This window comes from Bubalus bubalis, chromosome 7, assembly GCF_019923935.1.
Source record: "Bubalus bubalis isolate 160015118507 breed Murrah chromosome 7, NDDB_SH_1, whole genome shotgun sequence".
Classification (NCBI taxonomy): domain Eukaryota; kingdom Metazoa; phylum Chordata; class Mammalia; order Artiodactyla; family Bovidae; genus Bubalus; species Bubalus bubalis.
The window spans coordinates 24,173,415-24,197,917 of NC_059163.1; the positions used below are offsets into that span (position 1 = coordinate 24,173,415).

At 43.0% G+C, this 24,503-nt stretch overlaps 1 protein-coding gene across 1 annotated transcript in view; it reads right to left on the reverse strand.

The window, feature by feature from the left end:
- The window catches only part of ANXA3 (annexin A3), a 71,242-nt gene that overhangs the window by 26,311 nt on the left and 20,428 nt on the right, over positions 1 to 24,503 (reverse strand). The window contains exons 3-6 of the mRNA XM_006053741.4: positions 17,867 to 17,954; positions 10,786 to 10,880; positions 7,148 to 7,261; positions 3,085 to 3,175 (exon numbers count right to left, since the gene is read on the reverse strand). Of these exons, the coding sequence (XP_006053803.3) occupies positions 3,085 to 3,175; positions 7,148 to 7,261; positions 10,786 to 10,880; positions 17,867 to 17,954 (388 nt within the window). The remainder of the gene's footprint in view (positions 1 to 3,084; positions 3,176 to 7,147; positions 7,262 to 10,785; positions 10,881 to 17,866; positions 17,955 to 24,503) is intronic.

Consider the following 24,503-nt stretch of genomic DNA (forward strand, 5'->3'; position numbering starts at 1 on the left):
CCAAAAGAAAGCACCTTTCTGAGCTCACTGAATCTTCTTTGTTACAGAGTGAGCCGTATAGAAGTTTTTAAAAAGAGTAACAATGAAGTAGAAAGACTCCTAGAAATAAAGCATAAAACTGAAGCCAAGAAAAAATCAGAAACCGTGAGCAAATGCAAGCCTTGAGGAGACACACAGCATGTGGTGAGTGAAGAGATGTTACTTGGTCTCCTCAAGAACAGTAGAGGCAGAGAAGGAGGGGAAAGAGTTGCTTGGATGGAGATGTGCAGGGGAGCCATGGATGCCTGATGCAAAGGGGGTGACTGGAAGGCTAAGTCCCTAGGAAAGTTCTGTGTCCTGTACCAGCTTGGCTCTACGTGATTGAGACCACTGGCTCTAGCTTTCTTCCTTCTTTTACTATTTCCTTCTTTCAATTCTTGTGTATCAAGAATCCCTACTTAGCAAGGGAACCTAGATGTAGCTCAATTCTTTCTAGCTTTAGAGAGCTTAACTCACACAGATACCGGGGCATCTGGTAACTCTGAACAAGGATCACTTGTCATATTTGCAAAACAATAGTCCCATTCACTTGGCTCTTGAGGTCCCCTATCTCAATCTTAAGGATATCCATTCAATAAATATTCTGAGCACTGGAGATAAAATATAGAGCAAAAGAGACAAAAATTTCCCTTTCATAGAGATTATACCGCTGGGCTGTTTGTACATAAATAAATGCTGAACTTCAGGGAGAATTTTGGGGTCAGTCAACTCATGGAGTGGTAACTCTTCTAACAGATACCAAAAAGCAACACAGCATCTTGGGATACAGCCCCGGGGTCTGGTGATTTTTTACAAGTACATCTTGTTGAACTGAGAGAATCAAAGACATTAAACACCCACCATGTACCCATCTATGCCTATTTTTGAGCAACGGTCTCATCTACCCCAAATTTGCCCCTCTAATCCTTGACTCGTGGAGGGAACTAGGGGTGGGACTTGACAAATGATATTTCTCTTTTGTCCCCCCACCCCACCTCCCTCTCAGGTTCCACCAATGAAGGGAGTAGAGGGAGATCAGATGGAAGGCAGGAGGAGGAAGGAAGGACAGTGTCAACCCGGTGAAGAGATTCACCCAGACAGCAGCAGTTGGCTCCAGGCTCCTAGAACAAGTCACCTGTTTACATGCCCCTGGAGGTGCTGGCCCTAGCGAGATGCAGCCCCCTTCCCCTCCACGGAAATCTGAACTCCAATTTCTGAGGCCTCTCCTCTGAACCCCTGAAGCACTGGGTTGGCCAAAAAGTTTGTTTGGGTTTTCCCATAAAACATTACAGAAAAACCAGAACAAACTTCTGGCCAACCCAGTACCAACCCCGGAAAGTACCAGCACCCTCCTCTGATCTAGTTTCTAAAAACCCTAATCTTGTCTCGGCCTTGAGGGTTACACTTCTGAGCTACCCCTGTGTTTCTGTTTCACTTTTTCAGTTTTCCAGAAGGTGCTTAAACAATTCTTGATATTAAAATTCTCTCTGTTAAGCACCTAGTGTGTTTCTGGTTTTCTGACTAGACCTGATTAGCACATTAACAATAAAATAGTCACCTGTCATTGAGGGATCTACATTTTAATGAGAAACTCTCAAAGTAAACTCTAACACCCACCTGGGGACTGGTATATCCCTCCTTTTGCTCTCTTCTACTGCAAAACCTCCCATGATACAAATCCATAGAAACCATAGCTCCCTTAAGGTACTTGGAGGAGGTGACAGGGAGCTGCTGTTTAATAAGAATTGGGCTGGTCACTGTCCCTTGATTTTTGCAGCTAACCTCTAAACAATCAGAATCCCCCCAATAGGAACATCATTGTTATTCATGGAGGGTCCCTTGAACCACAGCTGAGTTTATGCTAACAAGATGACTCCAGATGGTGCTGGGTCACACCAGAAGATCAACTTGATGACTAAAGGGTTAAGGCTTTGAACCATGTGATATCAGCCTGACCTCTAGTGGGCAGGAGGGGACTAGAGATGGAGTTCAGTCACATGGCTGTGATGGAGTCAGTCAGTCATGCCTGTGTAGGACCTCCTTGGTGGTCCAGTGGGTAAGAATCCACGTGCAATGAAATGCAGGGGGCACGAGTTCGATCCCCAGTCCAGGAAGATCGCACATGCCATGGGGCACCTAAGCCTATGTGCCAGAACTACTGAAGCCTGCACACTCTAGAGTCCATGCTCTGCAACAAGAGAAGCCACCGCAGTGAGAAGCCCATGCAGCACAACCAAGAGTAGCCCCCGATTGCTGCAACTAGAGAAAGCCTGTGAGCAGCAATGAAGACCCAGTGCAGCCAAAAATAAGTAAGTAAAATGTTCTGTTGCTTAGTTTCTAAAAAAAAAAAAAAAAATCAGGTATGTGTAATAAAACTCCACTGAAAACCCCAGACACCAAAGACCAAGTGAACCTCCCTGGTTGGCAGTTAAATTGATACATCACTGTGCTGGGAGTGGGGATGCATCTTGCAGACCTGCAAGCGCTGTGTTTGGGACCCTCCCAGACTTTTCCCAGTACGTCCTTCACGCCACCAGTCTTGATGGTGCCCTGGAGTAGGAAATGGCAACCCACTCCAGCATTCTTGCCTGAAAAGTTCCATGGGCAGAGGAGTCTGGCAGGCTACAGTCCATGCCTTCACCAAGAGTTAGACACAACTGAGCGCGCACACACACACACACAATTTCCCACACCAAAAATCATGGGGCTAAGCCCAGTGTTTTTAGCATGTCATATGAATATACAATGATTTGAGTCTCCTCCATTGATGAAAATGGTTGATTCAATTAAGCAGTAATCGCTGAGAGCAAAATCCACTAGAGTTGTAATGTTTACATGCAAAGCATTAATGCCATTGCTATAGAGCAGTTTCTAGCTCAGATCATATTAAAATGTTCTCTGAAAAATCCACAGTCCTTAGCCCATTTTAGAATGTGTCCTCCTGTTTATACTCTTGCCTTCTCAAAATCACTCATGAAGAAGAGCTTGGCGGGTTTCTGGGGGGAAAGAGCATTGGCTCATATAGGTGTGAACAGCGGTAAAGGTATAAGCAGAAAACAAGATCACCTGTATAGTAGGCCTGGCCGACCTCCTGCATTTGCTTGCTTGTCCTAGTGGTTAGAATTTCGATCAGCGCATCCTCATTTGTCCCCATGCCCTAGAAAGAAAAAGGAAAGCTATTTTTAAAAAAAATATTTATTTATTTGACTGCACTGGGTCTCAGTTGTGGCATTCAGGATCTCCAGTTGTGGCAAACCAGCTTAGTTGCCCCACAGCATGCGGGATCTTAGTTCCCAGACCAGGGATCGAACCCATCTCCCTTGCATTGGAAGACAGATTTTTAACCACTGAATCACCAGGGAAGTCTCATGGAAAACTATTTTTAGAACACTTTAAAAACTCAGCTTTATGCACTTCCATCTTAATATCTTGTTTTACACGGAAGAAAAGAAGCGTTTTTAGTCAATCACTTTCTCTAAACCAGTCTTTAAATTTTCTGTATATTTTAGTATTAAAATAACAGGAATCATCTAAAGTTAACTGACATTAAAATTTTAAAGAAAATGTCCTGCTGTAGTGTAAAAATTCATTGACTAACTCCAGGAGGAAAGAGTATATCAAGGGAAAGCTTACATCACTCAGGATCGGAAGTGAGCATTCAAATGTGTCATTGTATTTAGAGAGGGCTCTGCAGTTCTTTTGAATGAGTTCATCCTTGTGCCAATGCACTGCGTTGGTCAGCAGGCATCATCCTCTTCACTGGGGAGGTTTCTAAATCCTCCATATTGTATGGGACCATGAGCCCAGCAGGTTTAGAGGCTAGTGATTTCTGAGTCTTGGTTTATATTGAGGTCACTGAGTCACACTGCAGAAGCCATTTACACTAGCACTTGACCACAGCAGGTCAAGGGAGTGTAAGAAAAGAGGCTGAATCGCGTCCCTCTGTGACAAAGATTCCCAGTGGTTCCCCAACAGATCTCCTTTTCAAATTATTTATTTTATTATTTTTTAATAGACTTTTTTTGGGGGGGGGGTGTTTTCCTTCTTTTTAACACTTTATTGAAGTATAGTTGATTACAATGTCATGCTAGTTTCAGGTGTACAGCAAAATGATTCAGTTATACATAAACATATATACATTCTTTTTCAGATTCTTTTCTCATATAGGTTATCACAGAATGTTGAGTAAAGCTCCCTGGGCTATACAGTAGGCTCTTGCTGGTTATCTTTTATACATTAGTGTGCATATGTTAATCCCAAGCTCCTGATTCATTTTAGAGCAGTTCTAGGTTTACAGCAAAATGGAGCAGATCCAATATTTCTTTTATGATCGTGGATCAGAATTCATCGTTGACAGAATCCCCATTTTTAAACTTAGCACAAAGCTACCCAAATAAAGTGGCTTCCCAGATGGCCCAGTGGTAAAGAACCTGCCTGCCAATGCAGGAGACACAAGAGATGTGAGTTCGATCCCTGGGTTGGAAAAGATCCCCTGGAGGAAGGCATGGCAACCGACTCCAGTATTCTTGCCTGGAGAATCTCATGGACAGAGGAGCCTGGAGGGCTATAGTCCAGGGAGTTGCAAAGAGGTGGACACAAATGAAACAACTTAGCACACATGCACCCAAAAAAGACCGTATTTCTCAGCTTCCCTTAGAGCTAGGTTTATCTATATAACTAAATTCTGATCCGTGAAATGAATATATGTGATGCCTCACGTACAATTTCTGGGAGTCCGTAAAGAGAAAAGATGAACACTTCTTGGTCTTGGACTCTTTTCAGTTGTCTTTAATAAAGGTGTAATGGCTGGACGTTGAACGGCCATCTAGATAAGAAGTGCAATCTACAGGCTGAAGATGGTGGAACCTCAAGGCTGAGGGTCTGACGATGATGGTGCCATGACACTGAGCTATGGATGGCTTCCTTTGGATTTACATAGAGGGAACATTTCTAATCCTTGTTGGCTAATCTAATTCTCACCATTTCACCTGCTAAGCTGTCCCCCTCGTAGCAGCCACAGAAACGCACTGCTGAGATTTCATTTCAAGAGAACACGCTGCAAAGAATGTAGCTGGCTGATAGCTTCCAACCTTTGGATCTGCCACAAAATTCACACCAAGATCATGGTCTCTCCAGGCTGCTTTCAGCTATGACTGAGCATGGAAGGGGAACCAAAGCTGGGCCACCATTCCACCCCATGTAAGACTCCTCCAAGGGGCACACCTTATTCAGGGCTCCCCATCAGTCCGCCATGGCTTCGTCAGAGCAGTGCTGTAGACAGAGGCTCTTCCTGTCTGAGCCTCCTTCCTTCCCCCTCTCCTTTCACACGTGCCACACTTGCATTGTAGTCAGCAGCTTCACCCCACCTGCCCTGCTCTGTCTCTTCTTTATCCTTTGCAAGCATTTCACCCAATATATTGCCTGTACCTCTTGTCATCTACTTTGTGGGGTAACTATACTTCTTTTTGAACGACTTCACTTTCACCCATTGGAGAAGGAAATGGCAACCCACTCCAGTATTCTTGCCTGGAGAATCCCAGGGATGGCGGAGCCTGGTGGGCTGCCGTCTATGGGGTCGCACAGAGTCAGACACGACTAAAGCGACTTAGCAGCAGCAGCAGCAGATACTTCTTTCACAGAAAAGAAAGTGATTATCTCTGATGGGAAGGAGAAGATGGTCTTGCCTCAGAACTAGACTTCTTCCTTCCCCTCCTTCAGGTCAACAAATACAGTAAGTCCCCTACACACAAACTTTAAAGTTGCAAACTTTCAAAGACTCGAACATGCTCCTGTATGCCAACTTTTGTACTCTACTACTGTACTTTTCAAGGTATTAATATTGTAAGATTAAAACTGTTCTATTCCTTGCGTTTGTTTTTTATGTATTATTTGTGTGAACAGTATTATAAATCAGAGAGTTGGGTACCTAGGCTAACTTGTTGGATTTATGAACAAATTGGACTTTACAAACTCACTCTCAGAACTCATTCGTATGTCAAACATCTATTTCATCACAGGCTTTCCTCTAGAACCGGAGGAGATTCCTAAAGGGATGAGGTTCCCTGATATGATCAAAGTTTGCCTGTTCATTGGATGGAAAAAATAATATGTAAATGGACCAAAAAATTAACAAGATAATTTTAGATGGTAATAGGTGCAATTAAGAAAATTAAACTGAGTGAATTAACATAAAATATCTGGAAGAATAGTGTTCCAGATGGAAAGAACATCATGTATAAAGACTTCAAGATAGGAATAAGCTGAGAATGTCCACAGAGTAGCAAGAAAGCCAAGACAGCTACAGCAGTGAATTGGGGTGGTGGGCAGGGGAGGAGAGGCTGTAACGATCAGCTTTATGCGTCAATCTGGCCAGGCTACAGTCCTCAGTTATTCAATCAAGCATTAATCTAGTGTTGCTGTGAAAGTATTTTGCAGTTACAGTCCATTATCGATCGACCTCATGGGGAAGCATCTTAGATATTCTAAGCAGGCCTAATTCATTCAGTCAAAAAGCCTTAATTAAGAAGAGAGTTGAGCTTCTCTGGAAAAACAAAAAAGGTAGCTTTGAAGTGTGAGATGAAGCGAGGGATCAAGGATAGTTCTAGTTTTGGGGCCTAGGCAATGGGGTTAATGATGGGGCCACTAACTCTCAATGACAACAAAATAGAGAATTTGACTCCTTAGGTCAAAAGACCAAAATTGGACAATATCCTTTCAGGCTAGGAACATGTGGGCTTAAGGTTCCACAACTGCTTCCCATTTCAGGGTTGTTCTAACAACTGGAGAGCATGGAATCTCCAAATCCATCACGTTGACTCCCATACCTCAAGGGTGCAGGCCTTCCCCAGTGTCTCAGGGGTAAAGAACCCGCTTGCCAATGCAGGTGGCACAGAAGACTCAGGTTCAATCCCTGGGTTGGGAAGATCCTTGGAGAAGGAAATGGCAACCCACTCCAGTATTCTTGCCTGGAGAAGCCCATGGACAGAGGAGGCTGGCGGGTTACAGCCCACGGGGTGGTAAAGAGTCAGACATGACTAAGCAATTAGGCACGTGCTCAAGTGTGCGCTGGAAGAAAGACACTTTCTGATCATCAAATCCTAGGCAGAAACGGCCTGTGTAGAGCTCGTACCTTCATGGATTTCTTCAGCTGTTTCGCATCAAACACTGCCGGTGGGGTCACGAGGCCTACCATGAGATGCTTGAAGTGGCCAGAGAGATCACCCTTCAAGTCATCTTTCAGTTCCTGAAATTAAAAGAAAGAGAAAGAGAAAATCATGAACCCCTTCTCTTCCTCCAAAGTCATCTAGTAATAGAAGAACATGAATGTATGAATTCAGACAAAAAACATGTACATCCACAGGAGATAAAGAGAAATGGTGAAAATACTTCTATGGCTATTAATCTGCATTTGATGACTGCTTCCAAAATGTTGTTTTATAGATGGTTTCCTGAAGGGAAGGCAGTGGAGGAGGTCCTGTGAGGGGCACAGATAGGAACTGTCTATTAAAATGCATTTCCCAGGCCCTTGATGTTCTCAGCGCTGGGGCTGGGTGAGGGGAAGAGGATGGGGGAGGAGTCCCATAATTCACACTCAGTTTTAACGGGAGGTGCTCCATTCCACCTGGCTTCTCAGTGTCTGCCAAACAGCTTCGAAGGGAGAAGATGAGGGAAGACAGTGCGTGGTCATTTGCCTCTGCTCGGAGCGTGGGACCAGGAGGCATCCAAAGCGGTTTTCTGGCAACAAGGGCAGGGGAAACTAGAAATGTGGCAACAGGGGAACCTTACTTATTGATACCCTCTTTCGGCAGTGTTTTCACACGTTACCTAAGTCCAATCCATCTCCCTTGCTTGAGGGCAAGTAATATGGTTTCTGTTTTTAATAGCCAAAGGTATATTACTGAATAATTATTTTACCTGCTCTTGATGATCTCCAGCCTGAAGCTGTTTGGCAGACACTGAGAAGACAGGCGGAATGGGGCACCTCCAGTTAAAACTGAGTGTGAATTACGGGGCTCCTTCCCTATCCTCTTCCCTCACCCAGCCCACCGGACTGCTATGACCATCTGGGTGCAGACCAACATCTTCCGTGACCCTGGGGGCCCAGTGGGGGTAGGCTCCTGCCAAAACAAATGGAATGGAGCCGCTGTAGTGATCAGGAGGGGTTTCCTCCTCAACAGCTACACTCCAACCCATCTGTCCTCTACCAGATCTTGCTTCACAGGCTCTCCTTCCGTCCCACTGTGAGGCGTGGTTGTCATCCTTCCCCTCTATCCTTCCGCCGTGTTTTGGAAATCCTGAAAGGCCAATGGATCGTTCACATTCCCTGTACATGGGTATGTTGCCTTGGCCAGAAGCTTGGCAATTCTTTTAATTTGACAAGTGTTTACTGGGTACCTGCTCTATGCCAGGCACTTAATGATGAGTTAGACACAATCCTTACCCCTAGGACACTGTACCTAAAGGGAAAAACAGAAATAGTCAAAGATAAAATTTCCATGTAATATATGAAATATCTGATAAAGGGAACACAGCGCTTCCTCAATGGCTCCGGAGTAAAGAAACTGATGCAGTTTCAGTCCCTGGGTGGGGAAGATCCCCTGAAGGCAGAAATGGCAACCCATTCCAGTACTTTTGCCAGGAAAATCCCATGGACAGAGGAACCTAGTGGCCTACAGTCAGTGGGGTCGCAAAAAGTTGGACACAACTGAGTAACTGAGCACACACACAGAGGAAACACGGAGAAGGGTGTCTTAATGGAGCCGTGGGCCGGGAGAACATTGTTGGGTGATGCCTCGGCTGCCTGTGGATGGTCACAACACCCTCTTGATTCTGGATCCAACAGCCTGACTGGGTTGTGTTTCTACTCTTCCCTTACCAGTTCATTATCCAGGCAGCTAAAATAATCTTTTAAAAATAAAAATTACGTTAGAGCATTTCCCTTTGCAAAAGGCAAAGGAAAAAGGGAAAGATATACCCAGCTGAATGCAGAGTTCCAGAGAATAGCAAGGAGAGATAAGAAAGCCTTCTTAATTGACCAATCCAAAGAAATAGAGGAAAACAATAGAATGGGAAAGACTAGAGAGCTCTTCAAGAAAATTAGAGATACCAACGGAACATTTCATGAAAAGATGGGCACAATAAAGGACAGAAACAGCAAGGACCTAACAGAAGCAGAAGAGATTAAGAAGAGGTGGCAAGAATACACAGAAGAACTGTACAAAAAAGGTCTTAATGACCCAGATAACCACGATAATGTGGTCACTCACCCAGAGCCAGACACCCTGGTGTGTGAAGTCAAGTGGACCTTAGGAAGCATTACCACGATCAAAACTAGTGGAGGTGATGGAATTCCAGCTAACCTATTTCAAGTCTGTAAAGATGATGCTGTGAAAGTGCTGCACTCAATATGCCAGCAAATTTGGAAAACTCAGCAGTGGCCACAGGACTGGAAAAGGTCAGTTTTTATTCCAATCTCAAAGAAAAGCAATGCCAAGGAATGTTCAAACTACCACACAACCATGCTCATTTCACATGCTAGCAAGGTAATGCTCAAAATCCTTCAAGCTAGGCTTCAACAATATATGAACCGAGAATGTCCAGATGTACAAGCTGGATTTAAAAATGGCAGAGGAAACAGAGATCAAATTGCCAAATTTAATATGAACTGGAAAGGAGAGGATCTTTTCCAGTCCTGTAGTCACTGCTAATTTTCTTAAAGAGATCATAGAAAAAGCAAGGCAATTCCCAAAGCCATCTACTTCTGCTTCATTGACTAAATGAAGCTAAAGTCTCTGACTGTGTGGATCCAACAATTTCTGAAAGAGATGGGAATACCAGACCACCTTACCTGCCTCCTAAGAAACCTGTATGCAGCTTAAGAAGCAACATGGGCATGGAACAACGGACTGGTTCCAAATTTGGGGAAGGAGTACGTCAAGCCTGTATATTGTCACCTTGCTTATTTCAAGTCTGTACAGAGTATATCATGCGAAATGCACGGCTGGGTGAAGCACAAGCTGGAATCAACACTGCTGGGAAAAATATCAATAACCTCAGATATGCAGATGATACCACACTAATGGCATAATGGGAATAGGAACTAAAGAGCCTCTTGACGAAGGTGAAAGAGGAGAGTGAAAAAGCTGGCCTAAAACGCAACACTCAAAAAACTAGATGGAAAAGACACACAAAATGTTCCTGAAGAGTTCTTATAAAACTTCTGGTGTTTAGTAAGTTTTCATTCACTGAATGAATTAAAAAATTGATAATTACATAAATATATTAAAGCTGAAAGAGAAATTGAAGATCACCTAAGACAGGAATTATCAGATAACTGATCAGATGATTCTTTGTTGTGAGGACTGTCTCGTGCATTGAAGGATGTTGAGCAGCTTCTCTGATCTTGTCCCATGAGGAATCAGCAACATTCCTCTCCCACCAGCTGTGGCAATCAGCATGTCTGGAGATGCTGCCAAATAGCCACTGGGGAGCAAAATCATCCTTGATTTAGAGCCACTGATCCAAGGCAACCCTCCTTATTCAGTGGTGAAGATAACTGAGGTCCAGAAAGGTCAAATAACATGTCCAAGGCCATTCAGACAGTTAAGGGCAAAAACCAAGTCTATTCCAGGCTATTGACTGGATATACTGGGCACTTTCTGTTACACTTGGCCTGAAATCAAAGATCTGGGGGCATCATCATGTGGGAGCAGCCCTGCTCCATCAGTGATTCGCTCATTACTGCCTGTTACGTTAGGGAAACCGTACCTTTCCACATAGTGCTTGATATTCCTTAGCAATCAGCTGCCGCTGTGCATTCGTCCTCTCAGTCAGAATGCTGATCACTGTTTTCTCATCGGTCCCTAAATGAGACGAAAATAATTGTATTCACCATCAACCCAAATATGCTTAATGTATCTGTCATGAACAAAAGAAAGATGATTAACTGTCTGAAACAGATGCAGAGAGGAAGGCATTTTAATTTCTAATTTCCAGGTCTTATCAGGTTGGCATCTTTATTTCTTTGATTCTCTGGCTTTGAGGAAAGAAAATTAACTTTATTTGGATAGTTTTAGGGAAAGAAAGCCATCATGGCTCAAATATTCCTATCCATACATCAGACAGAGGAAGAAGCCCAAGGATCACGCTGCTTTTGAAGTAGGTTTTTTTCATCCTTGTGAGGTTCGGTTACTGTCATTTCACCTTCTATCTTTCTCTTATCTCCATATTTGGTATACAAAGTCGTTTTTTTTCTCTAGAAAAAAGGAACTGATGCTAATTGAGAACCTACCACACACTAGGCACCTTTTATTTATTGTCATAGTTATTACTGCCCAGGGCAGTAGGTATGATTAAATTGTTCTAAAGATAAAGATGTAAACATTTAGAAAACTCACCTCATTTGCCAAAGTCGTGTAGCTTTTAAGTGGCACAGCAAGAATTTGAACCTAATCCAAATCTTTTAACCCAAAACATGTATTTCTATGTCCACTGGTCCATACCTTTTTCAGGCATTTCAGACCCATATACTTAACTACCTGTTTTAAGTACAAGTAAAGGGCTGATGTTCAAGCTGGATTTAGAAAAGGCAGAGGAACCAGAGATCAAATTGCCAACATCTGCTGGACCACTGAAAAAGCGAGAGTTCCAGAAAAACATCTACTTCTGCTTTATTGACTATGCTAAAGCCTTTGACTGTGTGGATCACAACAAACTGTGGAAAATTCTGAAAGAGATGGGAATACCAGACCACCTGATCTGCCTCCTGAGAAATCTGTATGCAGGTCAAGAAGCAACAGCTACAACTGGACATGGAACAAGAGACTGGTTCCAAATAGGAAAAGGAGTACATCAAGTATTGTCACCCGGCTTATTTAACTTATATGCAGTACATCAGGAGAAGGCAATGGCAACCCATTCCAGTACTCTTGCCTGGAAAATCCCATGGGCGGAGGAGCCTGGTAGGCTGCAGTCTATGCGGTCGCGAAGAGTTGGACACGACTGAGCGACTTCACTTTCACTTTTCACTTTTCACTTTTATGCATTGGAGAAGGAAATGGCAACCCACTCCAGTGTTCTTGCCTGGGGAATCCCAGGGATGGGGGGAGCCTGGTGGGCTGCTGTCTATGGGGTCCCACAGAGTCAGACATGACTGAAGTGACTTAGCAGCAGCAGCAGCAGCAAGAGTACATCAAGAGAAATGCTGGATTGAATGAAGCACAAGCTGGAATCAACATTGCTGGCAGAAATATCAGTAACTTCAGATATGCAGATGACACCACACTTAAGGCAGAAAATGAAGAACTAAAGAGCCTCTTGATGAAAGTGAAAGAGGAGAGTGAAAAAGTTGGTTTAAAACTCAACATTCAGAAAACTAAGATCATTGCATCTGGTCCCATCACTTCAAGGCAAATAGAGGGGGAAACAGTGGAAACAGCGACAGATTTTATTTTGGGGGGGCTCCAAAATCACTGCAGATGGTGACTACAGCCATGAAAGTAAAAGACGCTTGCTCCTTGGAAGATAAGTTATGACCAACCTAGACAGCATATTAAAAAGCAGAGACATTACTTTGCCAACAAAGGTCTGTTTAGTCAAAGCTTTGGTTTTTCCAGTAGTCACGTATGGATGTGGGTTCAGTTCAGTTCATTCGCTCAGTCGTGTCCGACTCTTTGCGACCCCATAAATCGCAGCACGTCAGGCCTCCCTGTCCATCACCAACTCCCAGAGTTCACTCAAACTCACGTCCATTGAGTTGGTGATGCCATCCAGCCATCTTAACCTCTGTCATCCCCCTTTCCTCCTGCCCCTAATCCCTCCCAGCATCAGAGTCTTTTCCAATGAGTCAACTCTTCGCACGAGGTGGCCAAAGTACTGGAGTTTCAGCTTCAGCATCATGTGAGAGTTGGACTATAAAGAAAGCTGACCCAATAATTGATGCTTTTGAACTGTGGTGTTGGATAAGACTCTTGAGAGTCCCTTGGACAGCAAGGAGATCCAACCAGTCCATCCTAAAGGAAATCAGTCCTGAATATTCTTTGGAAGGACTAATGTTGAAGCTGAAACTCCAATACTTTGGCCCCATGATGTGAAGAACTGACTCACTGGAAAAGATTCTGATGCTGAGAAAGACTGAAGGCAGGAGGAGAAGGGGACAACAGAGGATGAGATGGTTGGATGGCATCACTGACTCGATGGACATGAGTTTGAGTAGGCTCCAGGAGTTGGTGATGGACAGGGCAGCTTGGTGTGTTGAAGTCCATAGAGTCGCAGAGTCAGACACGACTGAGCGAATGAACTGAACTGAAAGGGTTGATGCGTGCTTGGCATGAAAATGACCTCTACGTCACCATTTTCTTAGTAATTAAGTATTAAGATATTGTTGGAAGTTGTGTCTACTCCTTTGTGGTAGAGGACTACCCCTGGGTTGGGGGCTGTGAGTTGGCTAGAATGGTATAAGAGATCAGCTGGAACTCAAGGCTCATCTTCCCCATGTTGCATGATCCATACACGCCTTGGTCCCACTTGTCCACGGCAGCGGTGCACACTCTACATGAATGATGGGGCAAAAGAAACTGTATTTGACTAGCTGCTGGGCCTCCCAGTGGAAGATGCTGCCCCAGTGGATCTCTGGTCTTGTATTCTCTATATAGTTAAGCAAACAAAGTTAGATTAAATTCTTATTGTGCTCTGTGAATCTGATTATCAACTCAGACCTGTCATGGCATCTGGACAGGTGCATGACTGAACACCTCTAACTACAAGTGTCTCAAACTCAGCTGCTCCAGGGTGCATTCATTCTATTTGGATTCTATTTGCATTAATTCCACTGGATTTAATTCTATACTATTCATTCTATTCTATTTCCTCTCTAACTTGTCTTTCATTCTATGTTCCCTGTCAATGATACCACTACAGATACAATCTACTGTGAAGAAAGCTGAGTGCCGAAGAATGGATGCTTTTGAACTGTGGTGTTGGAGAAGATGCTTGAGAGTCCCTTGGACTGCAAGGAGATCCAACCAGTCCATTCTGAAGGAGATCAGCCCTGGGATTTCTTTGGAAGGAATGATGCTAAAGCTGAAACTCCAATATACTTTGGCCACCTCATGCAAAGAGTTGACTTGTTGGAAAAGACTCCGATGCTGGGAGGGATTGGGGGCAGGAGGAAAAGGGGACCACAGGATGAGATGGTTGGATGGCATCACTGACTCAATGGACGTGAGTTTGAGTGAACTCCGGGAGTTGGTGATGGACAGGGAGGCCTGGTGTGCTGCAATTCATGGGGTTGCAAAGAGTCAGACACAACTGAGCAACTGAACTGAACTGAACTGAATAGACAGTCATCCAAGCATAGATTCCCAAGTCATCCTATACTCCTTTCTTTTCCCTACTCTTTATGTTGTAGCAATCAACTGAATCTCTTGAATTTGTCCTCTTTTCTGCTACTATGCATTCATCATATTTTACCTGGAAACTTCAATAGCCTCCTAACTTGATCCCATTATAATTCATACTGTAGAGTTCTGCTTAACTAAAATTTTAAAACACATCAGATCATATCAATTCCTTGATAGAAATCCTAAAGATTCTCTGTAATCTTCAGGATGAAGCTTAAGCTCCTTAGCTTGTGTACCAGTTTCTTCAGACCTAGCTTGGGCTTCCCTTGTAGCTTAGTTGGTAAAGAATCTGCCTATGACACAGGAGCCTGGGTTTGATTTCTGAGTCGGGAAGATCTCCTGGAGAAGGAAATGGCAATCCACTCGAGTATTCTTGCTGGAGAATCCCATAGACTGTAGCCTGCCAGGCTCCTCTGTCCACAGGGTCGCAAGAGTTGGACACGACTTAGTGACTAAACCACCACCACCAGCTCTTGCCTCATGTCTCTCTTCTAATTTCCCACCCCCTTCTCTGCAACTCTATACCTTATGCCCCTAGACTCCAGATAGAACTAACCACCTACAATCACATGTAGGTTGTACATCAGGCAGTCTCTCCTCTCTTATTTCTGCAAATGCTCAAGACCAGAAATTAAACCAAGAGGCCTCATGGTTCAGAGGCTGGATCTCACACGTCCCTAAGGCAAATGCCACCTCGACACCTGGTTTTACAAACAAAAACCTCCTCAGAGTGGGTCTGCAAACCTGTGAAGAAACACAATGTAAAGGAAGAAAGACAACAGAGAGAATTTAAAGACCATGAATTCATTCAGTTTGACAATAGCCTCATGGAAAAGTCTATTCAACACTGTGTGGAAATAGGGAAACAAAGAAGTAGATAAAGAAATAACTTTCATTTAAAAATAGAAAGAAAAAAATACCCTAAACAGGCAGAAATACAATAATATTAAACTTATATAAAACCTTAATAGTATAATTCATGAAACTTGACACACTGACCCTAAAATTTATAGGAGAGGGCAAGGAGGCAAGGAGAGAAAGTCCTGCTTTACTAGACAACAGTGTCGCTATAAAATAATAATAGTAGTTATGACAGTGTTGTATAAAGATGGGGAGAGGCAAACAGACCAATGGAATATGACAGAGAGCAGAAAAATAGCAAAGCTTATGAGACAGTGGTGGCATTACAAATCAGTGTGGAAAGGATGAACTCTTCAATCGATGGCACTGGGACAGCTGCACAGCCACATAAAATCAAATTAGATTTAAATGCCATTCACAAACATTTATTCCAGGCAGATTAAAGATCTCAATGTGAAAAATAAGATTGTAAAATCTGGGGGAGAAAATACAGCAGGGTATCTTTATGTGCTCACCACAGAAAAGACAGTAAGTATAAGTTATTACAAAAAATATTGGTAAAGTTAATTTCACTAAAATGTAAAACTTCTATTCGATTAAAGTTACTGTAGGCCACGTGAAAAGGAAATCACATTCTGAGAAAAGATGTTTTCATAGCTTGTAATTAAAAAAAATGTTTCATCCCCAGAATTTATTTTAAAAAATAAATTAAAAAATTCTTTCTTGCCAAGCCAAAGAACACAACCCAACTGAAAAATGGATAAAAGGTGTGGAGGAGTAATTCATGGGAAAGGAAGCAAATATACAAGAAAGGATGCTTAACTGCATCAGTAATGAGGGATAAGAGAGAGGAAGGAAATAGAATGCGGTACATTTTTAGACCCACTCTATTGGATGATCATAGCGAGTATGGATGAGAATACTGAGCAAGAGGAAGTCTTTTACATTGCTGGTGCCCTGTGTGTGCTCAGTCGCTCAGTTGCGTCTGACTCTTTGTGATCCCGTGGACTGCAGCCCACCAGGATACTCTGTCCATGGGATTTTCCAGGCAAGAATATTGGAGTGGGTTGCCATTTCCTTCTGCAGGGGATCTTCCTGACGGAGGGATGGAACCTGTGTCTCTGGCATTGGCCGGCGGATTTTTTACTGTTGTGCCACCTGGGAAACCATATTGCTGGTAGGAATGCTAATTTGTAAATTCATTTGAGAGAGCAGTTTGGCAAAAATTCTAGTAAATTTATATTCTAGAGAAATGCTAGCAAACATTCACAAAAGACATAAGCACAACTATTTCAGTGCAATACTTTTATACTGTAATAGAAAAGAATTGTAGGCAATTTAAAAGTTCCATCACTATTTCCATCTTACGACATAGTAATTCAATAGACTACTCTGCAGTTAAAATTAATGAACTAGAGCTAAACATATCAACATGGATAAATCTCAAAAACATAATGTTAAGGGATAAAAAATAAGTTGTAGAAGAATACCTGCTGTAGGATTTCAATTTATACTGTTTGAGCCCATGCAAAACAATATGTACGTACATTGGAGTACAGAATTAAAAGTTTCATGGAAATATATTTCTGATTTAGAATGTTGTTTATCTCTAGAGAATAGGGTGGGAATGAGATCCAGACAGAATCAGAAGGGACCGTGTCTGTAATGACTCACGGTGGTAATGATGATGACTATTGATAGCAGTGACGGTCGTGGCAGTGTTTGGAAGTGAAAGTGTTAGTTGCTCGGTCAGTGTCCCGCATCGGTAGGCGGGTTCTTCACCACTAGCGCCACCCGGGAAGCCATGGCAAGTGTTTAGTAGGAAATAAACATGGCAAATATTAAGACTGGATAAAACTGGGTTCCTGGGCTTCCCCACTGGTCCAGTGGTTTAAGAATCCGCCTTGCAATGCCAGGGTCACTGGTTCAATCCTTAGTTTGGGAAGATCCCACATGCCGTAGGGAAACCTGCCCCACAACTACTAAAGCCCGTGTGCCCTAGAGCCCGTGCTCCACAACAAGAGAAGCCTGTAATGAGAAGCCCTCCTGCTGCAACCAGAGAGTAGCCCCGGCTCGCCACAACTAGAGAAAGCCAGTGCGCAGCAGCGAAGATCCAGCACAGCCGTAGATAAAAATAAATAAATAAAAACGTAAATACCTCTTAAAGGTCATGCCTATCCCCACTGACACTCTCCTGGTGTTGTGAAAGCACGGTACACTGGAAGAAACCTGGTATTTCAATCATGGGTTTGAATCCCAGCTCTGCCACTCATGTATGACCCTAGGAAAATGACTCAACACCTCTGAGCTGCAGTTCCCCCATCTGTAAACTAAAGAAAATAAAAGTCTCCACCTCATATGATTGTCGTGGAAAAAAAAAATACACACACACACACACACACACACACACATACACACACATGTAGACTGGGTACCCTATACTTTTGCTCTTCACAAGTTTTTAAAGTGCCTTACAATTTCTCTAATTAAGTAAAAAAGGCGACTTGGGCAACCTGAACCTAAGCACTTTTAGCTTAAATTCCTGATCTGCTTCAACAGTAAGAAAGAAATTGTAAAGCATTACTCACCAATTCCTCTGATGGCCTTACGAATCGCTTCAGCATCCACCGATGGGTTAAAGCCAGAATAATCTCTTATTGTCCCTCGCTTTCCAACCTAGAAAGAAATAACGGACAGTCCCACCAGTTCAAAGTGACATCTTTACTTATAGTACACATGCTTATTTCCATATGCCTACTGGAAACTCATAACAAAGCCATAATTTGCACACCTTCTTATCACTTCAGGGGTGGTTCAAGACTCTCCTGGCTTGGATACGCAGGCAACATGGCAACTACCCCATATAAAAGGCCTCTCCTTTTCTGGGTAACAAATTGAAAATGTAAAACATTTGTTCCCTACAGCAATGAATTATGTCAATTGTGGTAACTCTGAAGAATATTTGCTTAAAAGATGCATCTTCATGAAAGCGATGAGAAAGCAGGAATTTCCTGCATCCTCTGTTTTCATGGGATTATTCAAAGCTCTTCACTGCATCTCACGAAGTAATTGCGGCTCACAGGCCTCAAGATGTTTTAATTAATGTTGACCATCCTCCCTGGGGAACCCTACCCAAAGGATCCATAAATGAAAACCCCATTAGGACTGTCTGTTCTTAGGCTTTGTTTAATGGAAGTACAATTGTGGCGAATAAATTATCTTCTGAAGGCTCCATGACACAGGTCTTCAGGAACAGCATGGAAATGAAAACATGCCATAATACTAATTTTAAGCACATAATTTAAAATTTTTTCAGTAAGCTGGGAAAGACTATTCTATAGAAGGAATAAAATTTCTTAAAATTGCTTAAGAGAAATTGAGAAAAATCTAAGTAAACACGCACTTCTATGGCATTTCTTAAATCTCTGAATAAAAACCTGTCTATAATAATACTGCTTTCTTCCTAAACTGATTTCCCATCCTACTACTGAATAATACCGGCTCTGTTGTCTTGTGTTACGATGTTTCATTTAGGACCTCCTGAAGTGTTTAATATTTTCATGAAAGGACATTATCTTGTCATGTGAAAGTGAATGGAAAATTGATGTACTGACAGTAAAAAATGATAGTCTGCTGATTCAGTAGCTTTGATTGAATAATTTGTTTCAATACAATCCAACATCATTTTACCTTAAGGTGTCCAAAATAGAGTTTTGATACTAAAAAAGTAAGTACAGGACTTCCCTGGTGGTATAGAGGATAAGAATCTGCCAGCCAATGCAGGGGACACAGATTGGATCCTGATCCGGAAAGATTCCACGTGCTATGGAGCAACTAAGCCCAAGGGCCACAACCACCGATCTTGCATTCTAGAGCCTATGAGCCATAACTACTGAAGCCTGTGGGCCTAGAGCCTGTGCTCCACAAGGGAAGCCACAGCACTGAGCAGCCTGAGCGCTGCAACTAGAGAAAGCCCACACAGCAGTGAAGACCCAGGGCAGTCAAATAAATGAATAAATAAAAATTTTTGGAAAGTGATTATACCAAGTTAGAAACTAGTCACGAATGTACCCGATCTAAACCACCTCTAAGGAATCAGTCACTTCAACATAATCTTTGGAGAATTCTCTTTCTTCAAGACTTAATAAGCGTTTTACGGATTAACACACAGCCAGTTGGCTTCATTTCAGTTCTAGTCCTTTGTGAACTTTGGTGTTTATCTTATCTGTCCACCTTTCCTGTGTGGCATTTTAGAAGAACCATCACAATATTGGTGCTTTTGAGTGCTTTGTGACCGGCACTATGCCAGGCATTTTTAAAATCCATTAACTATATAACCTGTATAATGGTCCCAGTGAATAAGAATGACCCATATCACATACGAGAGACCAAGAATTAAGAAGACTGGTGATAATGAGAACCTACTGTGTAGCTCAGGGAACTCTACTCAGTGTTCTGTGGTGACCTATTAATAAATGGGAAGGAAATCCAGAAAAGAGGGGATATATGTATATGTCTGGGGCTTCCCTGGCGGCTCAGAAAGTCCGCCTGCAATGCAGGAGACATGGGTTCCATCTCTAGGTCGGGAAGATCACCTGCAGAAGGGAATGCCAGCCCACTCCAGTATTCTTGTCTGGAGAATTCCATGGACAGAGAAGCCTGGCTGGCTACAGTCCGTGAAGTCGCAAAATGTCGGACACGGCTGAGCAACTAACACTTTCACTTTTCATGTTTATGTACAGCTGTTTCACTTTGCTGTACAGGAGAAAGTAACACAACATTGTAAAGCAATATACTCCAAAAAAGATTAATTTAAAAAATAAATTTAAAAAGAAACAGCCAAATTGTGCGGGGCGGTGGGGGGGGGGGCGCCGCAGGGGGAGAAGATTGGAGAACTTGCTCAAGTCCACATAGCTAGTTAAGCAGCAGAATCTGAATCTGAAATCTGTCTTGACCATTGCAGCCCTTTCCTTGTCTGTCTTAAAATGCAGTCTCTGCACCACCTGGGCTGATTCTTCTGTGAAATAAAATTCACATTTTATGGCAAGATGAGCAAAATTCACACATAAAAATTTCTCTGCCCTTGGGCCTCCTCTCTCCCCAGCACTGCGCACTGTGTAAATTCATTTTGCACAGAACAGACCTTGCCCATTGGCAGGAATACCTGCTCAGCCATAAAGAGCAACATTCTCCCAATACCAACAGGACAGCTTCTTAAAGATAACATTCTTCTCCTTGATCTTGGAAGAGGTCATGGTGACGCAACACTGTACCTGCCGATGTGGATTGTGAACTGTGTGAACTGTCAATAATACGTCATTTAAGGAACAGCTCTCTGTCTCAAAAAACTTAACACACCTGTGCTTTGACTTCTAGTGGGCAGAATAGTCCTTGAAGCTTTCTGAGAGCATCTTCCCAGGTCATAATCCTCAATCTGGCTTGAATAAAATTTTCCACTTCTTTCAGAGATTGACTGATTAATTTTTCATTGATTAAAATGCATATGACCAGGACCTACTCTAGACAGATGAAATAATGGTCTTTAGAAATGAGGTGTTAGACACTTCATGTTTTAGAAGCTTGAGAGTCCCTTGGACAACAAGGAGATTAAACCAGTCAATTCTAAAGGAAATCAATCCTGAATATTCATTGCAGGGATTGATGCTGAAGCTGAAGCTCCAATACTTTGGCCACCTGATGGAAAGAACTGACTCATTGGAAAAGACCCTGATGCTGGGAAAGACTGAGGGCAGGAGGAGAAGGGGATGACAGAGGATGAGATGGTTGGATGGCATCATTGACTCAATGGACGTGAGTTTGAGCAAACTCCGGGAGATGGTGAAGGACAGGGAAGCCTGGTGTGCTTCAGTTCACGGGGTCCGAAAGAGTCGGATACGACTGAGCGACTGAACAGCAACTGGTGCTTCTGTGTCAGGGAGATACTCACATGGTTGCTTTCGAAAAAAAAGACTAAATTCAGTCAGACTCTAATTGTCCATGAATTATGAAAACTCAGGGTTTTCATTCTAGCTGTGACCTTTTCACTGCCCTCTGCTACCAACACATGAAAATATGCTGAAATTCCAATGCACAAACTAAGAAGGATGAAATTCCCAATCCATTATGCAACTTGCTACTCTTAAAGAATTTAACGGGAAAAAACTAATTTAATTAAAAGGAAAAACTACACACACACACACACATCAGCATGACAAATGGGCATTCTGAAATGGAATCTTAGTGAAATCTTTCAGACTGCTTCAGACATTTAAATGAGCAGTATATTCACCTGACAGAGCTTCTTGCCCCAAACACTCAGAAATAAAAACACGACTTATGGAAAAATATCTTACAGTAAAAGAACTTAATGGACTCTTAAATTAATGTATGTCAGGCAGGGAACAAAGTGCTTCACAGACATCTTCTTTAAGTTTTCTGATGACGTTAATGAGGGGAGGGGGAAGGCTGTATCATTTCCATTTAAAAACAGAAGAAGAAACTGGATCTCAGAGAGATTATTTGCTTGACATAACTCTGCTCTCTGCTACTAAGGACAGACCCAGAATTGGAACCCACTTCCTGGTGACTAAATCGCCCTGAGGTCTCCACCACGTTGTAAGGCCTCAGGACACTCCATACTAATGGTTCTCAAAGTGCAGTTCCTGGATCAGCAGCATCAACCTTGCCTGGGAACTTAGTAGAAATGCAAATTCTCAGGCCCCACCCCTGTCTTACTGAATCAACAACTCTAGTGTGAAGATTCAGGGTCCCGTTTTCACAAGCCCTCCAGAGGATTTTAACGCTCTAACTTGTTTGAGAATCACTGCCCTATTTCGTTCTTAGTTGCCCAGAAAACCAAAACAAAATCGAGCAAACAATTCATAGATTCTTTTACAGGCGTGGAAGAATTTGATGATGAGCTCACTGTTTCAGGAATGTTGGCATTTTTACAACCAAACAAAACTGCTTGCATTGCCTGCTCCACGGCAGGCTTAATTCTTTGACATTTAAATTATTAATCAATACTTCGCTTATTTCCATGAACCCTAACCCTAACAAAGTGTGGGTGCTAGTGCAGGACATCACATGAATGCATGGCAAAGTCTTTTTATTTTTAATCAAGATTGATCAGATTTTCATCCACATCCCTTTAAAGCATTTTTTTTTCCCCCTCCAACTTGACCGTCAGATGCCCCCAAAGGGAACATGATCCTGAAACCAGTTGGAAAATAAATTTACAGCAAGGAATGTCTAAATAAAGGGAGGAAATAACAGCTCTTAACATTAATAACAACTGCTGCTACTCACGATTTGCTAAGCACGTTTCCCACATTAGCTCATTCAGGCCTCACGGTAAACTGATAAGGCAGAGAGAATATCAGTAAATCCCATCTGTAGATGAAGATGAAGCTGTTGCCCAAGTTCACAAAACTGGCAAGTGGTCAGTCTTTGCTCCTAATGCTAGATGCCTCTACTTCATGCCTACTTAATTTTCCATGATGCTCTAAAACTCTCCTTCACATGTCGGTCAATGCACCTGACATCTTGAAGCCACTGGCATGGCCAAGCCAGTCCTGGGGAGCTGTCTGCTACTACGCTTGAGAGACGCCAGACTGTCCTTAACTCAGAAAAGCCAGTCATATCTATTTCTTCATGAAAAGGCACTGCATTTGCAAGAAGTCAAACTTTTATACTCAGAAGAATGGGTGAAAGAGAAAATCACAGGGTGCCAATCCTCTTGACAGGGAACATATTTAAAGCCAAATGCTCCAGAGCAAGAATAACAGCTGCTGCAGATACATTTTGAAAGTGAGGAAAAGCCAGAGCACCCATCACTCCATAAAACCCTATAAAGGCCATGTCCCAGAGTTAAGCTTTCAAATCAAAGCCTCTTATAAGCCTCTAGGACTTCGGAACTCTCAAAGAGCCAGGGAGAAATGGTCACTCTCTGCCCAATGTTGAAAGAGTCTGCTGGGTCATGAGGGTTTAGAATAAAAGCTACAATGAAGTAGACGAAAAAATAAATAAAAGCAATCAAAACTTTTAAAATATAAAACCTCTCATTCTATTTTCCAGGGAAAAGTGGTTTTCCAAAACAAAGAAACTTAACAGTTAAAGGCCCTGGAATGGACTTGTGACTGCTGGTCCAGTGGTAAATACCCTGGTGGTCCAGTGGTAAAGAATCCACATGGCAATGCAGAAGACATGGGTTTGATCCCCGGTCCGGGAAGATCCCACATACCTTGGAGCAACTAAGCCTGTGCGCCACAACTATTAAGCCTGTGCTCTGGAGCCGGGGAGTTGAAACTATGGAAGCCCGCTTGCCCTAGAGCCCACACTCCACAAGAGAAAGCACCGCAATGAGAAGCCCGCACCCTGCACTGGAGAGCAGCCCCCGCTCGCTGCTACTGGAGGAAAGTCCTCGGATCCGTATTTGAGTGCCAAAATATTGATGCTTTTGAATTGTGGTGCTGGAGAAGACTCGAGAGTCCCTTGGACTGCAAGGAGATCAAACCATTCAGTCCTAAAGGAAATCAATGCCGAATATTCACTGGAAGGACTGATGCTGAAGCTGAAGCTCCAAATCTCTGGCCACCTGATGTGAAGAGCCGACTCATTGGAAAAGACCCTGATGCTGGGAAAAACTGAGGGTGTGAGGAGAAGAGGGTGACAGAGGATGAGATGGTTGGATGGCATCACTGAGTCAATGGACATGAGTTTGAGCAAGCTCCGGGAGATGGTGAAGGACAGGGAAACCTGGCATGCTGCAGTCTATGGGGGTCATAGAGTTGGACATGAGTTAGCGACTGAACAACAACATTTGTTTATTTGGCTGAGCTGGGTGTTAGTTGTGGCACGTGAGATATTCAATCTTCACTGTGGCACGTGGCATGTTTTGGAGGCATGCAGACTCTTAGTTGAGACATGAGGGATCTAGATACTCGACCAGGGATAGAACCAGGGCCCCCTTCATTGGGAGCATGGAGTCCCAGCCACTGGACCACCAGGGAAGTCCCAAGGCTTCCGTTATGGCTTTGTTTGCAGTACATCCCAGATGTTCAAAGGAAGAGTTTGCATTCCTTCCTGTGATCACTCAAATGAGAAAATACCCATACATGCCAGCTTTTCTTGTTCTGATTTCATCGGGGGAGTCCCAGAGACAGAGCACTGGAATGCGATAACAAAGGAAGGTGTTGAACTGGAGAAGAAAGATGAATGTGATTC